Here is a 10,476-nt window from a genome sequence, read left to right on the forward strand (position 1 = left end):
TTCTAAGTTCTACCCACGAGGTTTTGTTTGAGGATCCTTCCAAGGTATCATCTCTCCTTATTGCAGTAATTTACTCCTTAATCATTACTGCTACACCACTACCCTTTTTATACCCTCTTCTGTCTCACCTAAAGATTTTTTACCCTGGAATGTTGGGTTGTCAGTCCAGCCCTTCCCTCAAATCATGTCACTACTTTAATTATGATCAAAATTAAAATATAGCTCCCAAACATTCTCAGCTGAATCAGAACTCCTATGGGCTCGGCTTTGCCACTCTGACTAGATTCCCACAAGTCCAAGGAGTCATCATTGTGAGACACAGACGTAGTTCCAGATCAGCCTAGAGTTATTAATTGAGAGAGATTCCACTCCACCAATAATCAGATTTCTGTAATCAGCAAAAGATTATGATATTCTGGATTTCCCTTCCCATGTGGTTAAAGATGCCCTCCAACACATCTCGTCTACATCCTGCACCTCTGCCCTTAGATCCCACCCCTCCAACCATAACAAGGACAGAACCCCCCCGGTGCTCACCTTCCACCTTACCAACCTTCGCATAAACCAAATCATCCAATGACATTTCTGCCACCTCCAAACGGACCCCACCACCAGGGATATATTTCCCTCCCCACCCCTTTCTGCCTTCCTCAAAGACCGTTCCCTCCGTGACTACATGGTCAGGTTCACGCCCCCCAACAACTCACCCTCCCGTCCTGGCACCTTCCCCTGCCACCACAGGAATTACAAAACCTGTGCCCACACCTCCTTCCTCACCTCCATCCAACGCCCCAAAGGAGCCTTCCACATCCATCAAAGTTTTACCTTGTATCCGTTGCTCCCGATGCGGTCTCCTCTACACCGGGGAGACTGGATGCCTCCTAGCAGAGCGCTTTAGAGAAGATCTCTGGGACACCCACACCAATCAACCCCACCGCCCTGTGGCCCAACATTTCAACTCCCCCTCAGCCGAGGACATGCAGGTCCTGGGCCTCCTTCACCGCTGCTCCCTCACCACCCGATGCCTAGAGGAAGAACGCCTCATCTTCCGCCTCAGAACACTTCAACCCCAGGGCTTCACCAATTTCCTCATTTCCCCTTCCCCCACCTCACCCCAGTTCCAAACTTCCAGCTCAGCACTGTCCCCATGACTTGTCTTACCTGCCTATCTTCTTTTCCACCTATCCACTCCACCCTCCTTCCTGACCTATTACCTTCATTCCCACCCCCCACTCACCTATTGTACTCTATGCTACTTTCTCCCCACCCTCACCCTCCTCTCACTTATCTCTCCACCCTTCAGGCACTCTGCCTGTATTCCTGATGAAGGGTTTTTGCCCAAAACATCGATTTTCCTCCTCCTCGGATGCTGCCTGAACTGTTGTGCTTTTCCGGCACCACTCTAATCCAGAATCTGGTTTCCAGCATCTGCAGTCATTGTTTTTATCTCAAAGGTTATGAAATGTGTGGTGCAAAGTTCTCAAAGCTATCATGATGTGTAAATTCTATCCCAATTAAAGCTCCTAGGTATTCAATGTCGAGCTGAGTTTCAGGATAGTGCCCTGCAGACTTTTTTTATTAGATTAGATTACTTACAGTGTGGAAACAGGCCCTTCGGCCCAACAAGTCCACACCGACCCGCCGAAGCGTAACCCACCCATACCCCTACATTTACCCCATACCTAACACTACGGGCAATTTAGCATGGCCAATTCACCTGACCTGCACATTTTTGGACTGTGGGAGGAAACCGGAGCACCCGGAGGAAACCCACGCAGACACGAGGAGAATGTGCAAACTCCACACAGACAGTCGCCTGAGGCAGGAATTGAACCCGGGTCTCTGGCGCTGTGAGGCAGCAGTGCTAACCACTGTGCCACCATGCCACCCACAACATTCGTTTCAATTGTGTTATTGCTCCCTGAAGATGTGGCTGATGAATCCTGCAAGGATCTCTATCACAGACAGCTAGAAATGGTACAACTCACATGACCAACAAAACATACCATCAGATGTTGGAGATGCAGTTCAAGTGTCTGGGCAGATCTTGGGTGGTAGTATGTAAAAGCCAGGGTATCCAGAGTGATAATTGTCTGCTACTGCCTCACACAGCTATATGGACAGAAGCTTCAAAATGAGGAAACTGCTGAAGCATTGAAACGAATGTTGTGGTGGATAAACAACGCTGTGACAACCAAAGTCCAGTAGGGAGAATAAATTCTTCTTTTTCACTTGAGTTTGATGTAACAGAGTTGATTTTTTAAAACAACATGTACTTTTTCAAATTCAGTATTCAAGTGAGCAAGTAAAAAATTAAAACCCTCACTCTGTTAAAAGTACAAACATTATCAAAAGGTGAAACCCATACTGAATCTTGTGACACATTAGCATGCAACACAGAACAGGTTGGAGAATGGAGGAATGGAGTTGAAAAAAAAAGTTAAAAATCCATTTGTATAAGAATTACATGTTCCTTTAGTGGTCATGGGATTGCAGCTCTTTAAATTGGGGTTATTAAGGAGACAGTCTCTTTTAAATTGAAAGCTGTCCTTTTCTGGGATGTATTCCAACTTGTGACAGAGATTGGGTCAAAAACTGTTAACAGGAAACTGCGATCCATTTCATCATACAGGCCATCTTGCTGTTGCTAAAGATAAGCTTATAATGCAAGCTCTTCCCAGATCTTGTGACAATTGGCTATTGGCACACAGTTAAGGCAATCTACATGAACATGGGAGCTTTGATCTCTCATTCTATAAACTGTACAGATGTCATTGAAACAGACAGGGGGGTTCAGCCTCGACTCTGCATAATGATTTTCAGTAGACTTTCTGTGTGTCTGGCCATTTCTACAGATGAGAGGTCTGTTCCGTATTGTCCGTTTCAACTTTCTTAATACAAGTCAGTTCCTTTGCAATTTGTTTAAACATCAATTTCATAATTCCTTGCAGAACGTATCCAGTGAGCAGGTCAGACAGCGTCTGTTGTATTTTAAAATAGTGTCCTGACTAATCTAGGAGAGGTGACTACTGTTGGTAGTGGTTACCAAAACCCCTAGGCCACAGGTGAAGGAAGGCAGGATGTTTCATGGGAGAGGTACAGAAGGAAAATTTAGGGAAAGACACTCTCAGCATGGAACTGAACTCCCAATTCCAGGTCCCTCAATGAGGCAGTAAATACCTTTGAAAGAGGGATTCCCAAGCCCAACTCCCTCAGAGAGGTTGAAAGGGACCCTGGATTCTTTATTCCAGGAGGCAACCACATCTCAGAGTTGGATTTGATTTGGTCAGTGTTCACGCATGGGGGAGTATGACAAATGAGGCAGATAAGCAGATTCAGAAGGTAGGAGCCTCAGCCTTTAAAATTGTCCAATAAGCTGAATGTTCTTTCAGATTGTCTGAGTGAGAGGACTGCAAGGTGGGGATGACATAACAGACGACTGCATTATAGCAAAAGGAGTCACTCAAATAGGAAAGAGTAAGGAGGAATTAGTGGTCTTAGGGATGTGTATAGTGAGGAGGTTTGACACTGTTCTCTGCAGCAAAGAACATGAGTCCTGAAGGCTGCGTGGCCTGCCCAGAGCCAGGGCTCGGGTCATCTGCCGAGGAACCTGTAGTGGGTTGAGGACGGGCCAGATGTTGTGGTTCATGTAGGTACTGATGACATAGGTTCTGCAGAGTCAGTACAAGGAGCTAGGGGCCAAAGTAAGCAGAATCTCAAAATGTCATAATTGCTGCTTTTTACCTGAGCCATATGCAAATTGGAATAGGAAAATTAGTTTAGGGAGAGGAATGCGTAGTTCAATGACTGGTGTGAGAGAAACGGGTTCTGGTTCGTGGGGCACAGGCACCAGTTCAGCCTCTGCCTGAACCATAGTAAGGCCACTGTTCTTGCAAACTGCATAACTTGGAAAATAGAGAGGAGGCAACGGATTAAATTTGGGGAGATGTGAGGAATCAAAGTGTAGAGTCAAGACCAAAGGGAAAGGAATTAACATGAGAAATAAACTGTAACAGAAAGTTATGAAGAGTATGAATCTGTCAACCTTCAGATAAGAATTGATTTTACAAACAGGGTAAAAGTGATACAACTAAATACACTGCATCTGAATCAATGTAGCATTCAGAACAAAACAGATGAACAGAGTGTTTGAGAAACAGATTTATGCTGATACTTCCAGGGCTAAGGACTTGCTCACCTGAAGGCATGGTCACCACTGAGGGGTGAAGGAAATAGAGGATGCTTATGAGGTCAGAGTGGCCAGCTACAGGGGAAACACACTGTTTTGCCAAAATGAAATGCTATTCCATTCTGCAGTCCTAATGTTGTACCAAACTTTGAGTAAGCTGTAAACTCATAGCGACTAAAGTTCCTTTCATATCAAATCTTGCAGTGACAAGAAGAAAATGATATTATGATAACACATAATATTTAACCTCAAGCCCCACTGGCAGAAAGTTCATTTTCACAATTATACAAGATGCCCATCCAATTGAAGTTCGTAAGATAGACTGAATATAGGGGACTTCCAATGTTGCATGGAAGACTGCACATTATTTTCTCATTTTATGTAGGTTACATTGTTCTGTGCATAATAATGGCAAAATAGAAAAGTGTATTTCCGAGCAGGAAGAAATAAACAGAAAACTGGCAAGTCAGGAACTTGACATAGAAAATAAGTAGGTCAAAGGTTTATAGTTGAATACATTCATCTACCACAACATCATTGGAACATAGAACATAGAACAATACAGCACAGAACAGGCCCTTCGGCCCACGATGTTGTGCCGAACATTTGTCCTAGCTTAAGCACCCATCCATGTACCTATCCAATTGCTGCTTAAAGGTCACCAATGATTCTGACTCTGCCACTCCCACAGGCCCCCACCACTCTCTGGGTAAAGAACCTATCCCTGACATCCCCACTATACCTTCCACCCTTCACCTTAAATTTAATGTCCCCTTGTAACACTCTGTTGTACCCGGGGAAAAAGTCTCTGACTGTCTGCTCTATCTATTCCCCTGATCATCTTATAAACCTCTATCAAGTCACCCCTCATCCTTCGCCGTTCCAATGAGAAAAGGCCTAGCACTCTCAACCTATCCTCGTACGACCTATTCTCCATTCCAGGCAACATCCTGGTAAATCTCCTCTGCACCCTCTCCAAAGCTTCCACATCTTTCCTAAACTGCAGAACTGCACACAGTACTCCAAATGTGGCCTTACCAAGGTCCTATACAGCTGCAACATCACCTCACGATTCTTGAATTCAATCCCTCTGTTAATGAAGGCTAATACACCATAGGCCTTCTTACAAGCTCTATCCACCTGAGTGGCAACTTTCAAAGATCTATGAACATAGACCCCAAGATCCCTCTGCTCCTCCACCTTACAAAGAACCCTACCGTTAACCCTGTATTCCGCATTCTTATTTGTCCTTCCAAAATGGACAACCTCACACTTGACAGGGTTGAACTCCATCTGCCACTCCTCAGCCCAGCTCTGCATCATATCTAAGTCCCTTTGCAGCCGACAACAGCTCTCCTCACTATCCACAACTCCACCAATCTTCGTATCGTCTGCAAATTTACTGACCGACCCTTCGACTCCCTCTTCCAAGTCATTAATAAAAATTACAAACAGCAGAGGACCCAGAACTGATCCCTGCTGAACTCCACTTGTAACTGGGCTCCAGGCTGAATATTTACCATCTACCACTACTCTCTGACTTCGACCGGTTAGCCAGTTCTCTATCCAACTGGCCAAACTTCCCTCTATCCCATGCCTCCTGACTTTCCGCATAAGCCTACCATGGGGAACCTTATCAAAGGCCTTACTAAAATCCATGTACACTACATGCACTGCTCTACGCTCATCCACATGCTTGGTCACCTCCTCAAAGAATTCAATAAGACTTGTAACGCAAGACCTACTCCTCACAAATCCGTGCTGGCTGTCCCTAATCAAGCAGTGTCTTTCCAGATACTCATAAATCCTATCCCTCAGTACCCTTTCCATTACTTTGCCTACCACCGAAGTAAGACTAACTGGCCTGTAATTCCTGGGGTTATCCCTATTCCCTTTTTTGAACAGGGGCACAACATTCGCCACTGTCCAGTCCCCTGGCACCACCCCCATTGATGAAAAGATCATTGCCAACGGTTCTGTAATTTCCTCTCTTGCTTCCCACATAATCCTAGGATATATCCCATCAGGCCTGGGGGACTTCTCTATCCTCAAGTTTTTCAAAATGCCCAACATATCTTCCTTCCTAACAAGTATCTCCTCTAGCTTACCAGTCCGTTTCATACACTCCTCTTCAACAATACGGTCCCTCTCGTTTGTAAATACTGAAGAAAAGTATTCATTCAAGACCTCTCCTATCTCTTCCGACTCAATACAGAGTCTCCCACTACTATCCTTAATCGGACCTACCCTCGTTCTCGTCATTCTCGTGTTTCTCACATATGCATAAAAGGCCTTGGGGTTATCCTTGATCCTACCTGCCAAAGATTTTTCATGCCCTCTCTTAGCTCTCCTAATCCCTTTCTTCAGCTCCCTCCTGGCTATCCTGTATCCCTCCAATGCTCTGTCTGAACCTTGTTTCCTCAACCTTATGTAAGCCTCCTTCTTCCTCCTTACAAGACATTCAACCTCCCTCATCAACCAAGGTTTCCTCACACGACCATCTCTCTCTTGCCTGACAGGTACATACATATCAAGGACACGTCGTATCTGTTCCTTGAAAAAGTTCCACATTTCAACGACATCCTTCCCTGACAGCCTATGCTCCCAATTTATGCTCCTGAGATCCTGTCTTGCAGCATCGTATTTACCCTTCCCCCAATTGTAAAACCTGCCCTGGTGCACGCACCTATCTCTCTCCATAACCAAGGTGAAAATCACAGAATTGTGGTCACCATCACCAAAATGCTCACCCACTAACAAGCCCATCACTTGTCCCGGTTCGTTACCGAGTACCAAATCCAATATGGCCTCCCCTCTGGTCGGACAATCTACATACTGAGTTAGAAAAGCTTCCTGGACACACTGCACAAACACCACCCCATCCAATCTACTTGATCTAAAGAGCTTCCAATCAATATTTGGGAAGTTGAAATCGCCCATGACTACTACCCTGTGGCTTCTCCACCTTTCCAAAATCTGTTTCCCAATCTGTGTCTCTATATCTCTGCTGCTATTGGGGGGCCTACAGTAAACACACAATAAGGTGACTGCTCCTTTCCTATTTCTGACTTCTGCCCATACTACCTCCAAAGGCAGATACCCCTCGAAATGCCTTTCTGCAGCCGTTATACCATTTCTAATTAGCAACGCCAGCCCCCCTTCTTTTTTACCACCCCCCCTTATCTTAGTGAAACATCTGTAACCAGGAACCTCCAACAACTATTCCTGTCCCTCTTCTATCCACGTTTCCATGATGGCCACAACGTCATAGTCCCAAGTAACGATCGAGGCCTCAAGTTCACCCACCTTATTTCTGATACTCCTTGCGTTGAAGTATACACACTTGAGCACATCTCTGTGTCCGCAAGTATTCCCTGTCAGTGCTTCTCCACAGCCTCCCTACATTCTTGGACATCCTGAAAAACAGGTAACCTACTTGCTGGACTACAAGTCCAGATCCCATCCCCCTGCCAAATTAGCTTAAACCCCCCCGAAGAGTGCTAGCAAACCTACCCCCCAGGATATTGGTGCCCTTCTGGTTCAGGTGCAACCCGTCCTGCTTGTACAGGTCTCATCTTGCCCAGAATGCAGTCCAATTGTCCAAATACCTGAAGCCCTCCCTCCTACACCATCCTTGCAGCCACGTGTTCAACTGCACTCTCTCCCTATTCCTTGCCTCACTGTCACGTGGAACCGGCAACAACCCAGAGATGACGACTCTGTCCATCTTAGCTTTTAGCTTCCAGCCTAACTCCCTGAGCTCCTGAATGACCTCCCCACCCCTCTTCCTACCTATGTCGTTGGTGCCAATGTGCACCACGACTTCTGGCTGCACACCCTCCCCCTTAAGGATTCTGAAGACACGGTCCGAGACGTCTCGGACCCTGGCACCCGGGAGGCAACAAACCATCCGAGAGTCTCGCCCATGTCCACAGAACCGCCTGTCTGTCCCTCTAACTATAGAGTCTCCTATAACTAGCACTCTCCTCCTCTCCCCCTTTCTCTTCTGGGCCTCAGAGCCGGACCTCGTGCCAGAGACCCGGTCACTGCAGCTTACCCCTGCTAGGCCGTCCCCCCCCAAAGTATCCAAAGCGGTATACTTATTGTTGAGGGGAACAACCACAGGGAATCCCTGCACTGCCTGCTTCCTCCCCTTCCCACCTCTAACTGTTACCCAGCAACTTATCAAAAAGCGATATCAATGTTTACTTGTGTGCTCAAGGAAGAAAAGCCACATGGTAATAAAGCACATATTCATGCCTAGCCAACTCAGCAATTTATTGAGGGTCAGGGAAGTAGACAATTCAAGTGTCACATTCAATGCAGCCAATAGATTTCACTGGTGGGTCAGCAGCTTAGTCCATGTTTTATGTGATCCATGGTTTGTATTAGTGTGGCCACATCCATCACTACAGAAAATGCAGAGCTGCTTCACTTGGCTCCTGAGCAAAGGGCATTCCTTACTTGTTGCCAAGGCTGACATAACTGCTGGATGGATAGTCACCTCCATCCAATTTAAGCTGATTTTGACCCTTTTTTAAAAATGATGTATGCCTCTCTCGCAAGTTGAGAGGTTCAGCAATTGGTCCAAGTGGTCAGTTCTTCGAATGGAGGAGGCTTGACATGACCAAGTTGACTATTTGACTACAAAGGGCATCATGGCTCATACTAATTCCGGCCGATTTCCCCCTCCTCTGGCCCTAATCAACAGGCACACCAGATGAGATCCCATTCCTTCCCGTCTTGAGTTATTTTGGGTACAAACTTTGAAAATATATTTTCTAATGAGTGCTGGATTCAAGAAAATCTGGGAGAAGTAGTGTGGGAAAAAACACGAAACCTATTTATTAAAGGCGGCTGCATAGAAAGGGAGAGTTAAACAACATCTTAACCAAAGTCCCATACAACTCCGGCTCTTAAGAGTGGATAAAGAATCTGCAACAAACAAATAATTACAAACGGATGTTTTAGATATTTAAAAACTCACCGACAGGCAAAAGTATCACCGTGCACCACAGGACATTAGCAGTGAACGAGCACGTAGACGCCATTTAGTAAGACAAATAGACCCTTTAACTGCTCAACTGCAACTCCCAAAGGACACACACTTGGAAAGTTCAACAGACAACAGCCGCAGCCAAGTTGCTACTCAGCGGACACGAACCCCCGTCTGCCTTCTAATGGGAGAGTGGGGGCGAACCGCGGATATTCCGCACACACAGGCATTCGCCAACTATCGCTTCCAGTCATGAGAGCGACCGTCAGTGAGTCATCTCTGAGGGGGATGTCCATAAATATCTCAAAACTTCATACACTGCCTCTCACAGCTCACACATAAGAATTACAGCATATTAGTTCCCATGCACCAGCTGCCCCCTGTTTTGGAGGTTGCAGATCTAGAAGGCCGTGTTAGAGACGGCTTGCTGGCCAGCCAAACCACAACGTCTGTTTATAGCATTAGCTGCCACAATCTGGTAAATCTTCGTTCAGTAACACGATGAAAAGTTTTCTTATATTCAGACAGTTTTTAGAGTGAGGAGAGTGAATAAGAAGCTGATGCAATCATGCAGAAGAGGCTAGAGTTGGGAGAAACAGATGTTGCTACTTGTGAGATTTGAAAGCTTTGCAGTAGACTGTAGATAGTTTACCATTGTCCAAAAGCAGAGGGATAAATCAGGAAACTACATTGCCAGGTAGCTCACATCAGTGATAGAGACGTACAGCACAGAAACAGACCCTTGGGTCCAACTCATTCATGCTGACCAGATATCCCAACCTAATCTAGTCCCATTTGCCAGCACCCGGCCCATATCTCTCTAAACCCTTCCGGTTGTTATACCCATCCAGATGCCTTTTAAATGTTGCAATTGTACCAGCCTCCAACACTTCCTCTGACAGCTCATTCCACACACATACCACCCACTGCATGAAAAAGTTGGCGCTTAGGTCCCTTTTGTATCTTTCCCCTCTAACCCTAAGCCTATGCCCTCTAGTTCTGGACACCCCACCCAGGGAAAAGATTGTCTATTTGCCCTATCGATGCCCCTCATGATTTTATAATCCTCTATCAGGTCACCCCTCAGCCTCCGACGCTCCAGGGAAAATAGCCCCAGCCTATTCAGCCTCTCCCTATTGCTCAAATCCTCCAATCCTGGCAACATTGTGGTAAATCTTTTCTGAACCCTTTCAAGTTTCACAACATCCTTCCGATAGGAAGGAGACCAGAATTGCACGTAATATTCCAAAAGTGGCCTATCCAGCCGCAACATGACCTCCCAACTCCTATA

General features: G+C 45.9%; 1 protein-coding gene across 1 annotated transcript in view; it reads right to left on the bottom strand.

The window, feature by feature from the left end:
* Positions 1–9,421, bottom strand: part of shisa10.1 (shisa family member 10, tandem duplicate 1) — a 78,641-nt gene extending 69,220 nt beyond the window's left edge. Inside the window, exon 1 of the mRNA XM_043707920.2 lies at positions 9,177–9,421. Within this exon, the coding sequence (XP_043563855.1) occupies positions 9,177–9,240 (64 nt within the window). The 5' untranslated portion in view covers positions 9,241–9,421. The remainder of the gene's footprint in view (positions 1–9,176) is intronic.
* Between the last annotated feature and the right edge of the window lie 1,055 nt (positions 9,422–10,476).

Source organism: Chiloscyllium plagiosum, unplaced genomic scaffold (genome assembly GCF_037043375.1).
Source record: "Chiloscyllium plagiosum isolate Xiang-an unplaced genomic scaffold, Cpla_swu_hap1 HiC_scaffold_14, whole genome shotgun sequence".
NCBI classification, from domain to species: Eukaryota; Metazoa; Chordata; class Chondrichthyes; order Orectolobiformes; family Hemiscylliidae; genus Chiloscyllium; species Chiloscyllium plagiosum.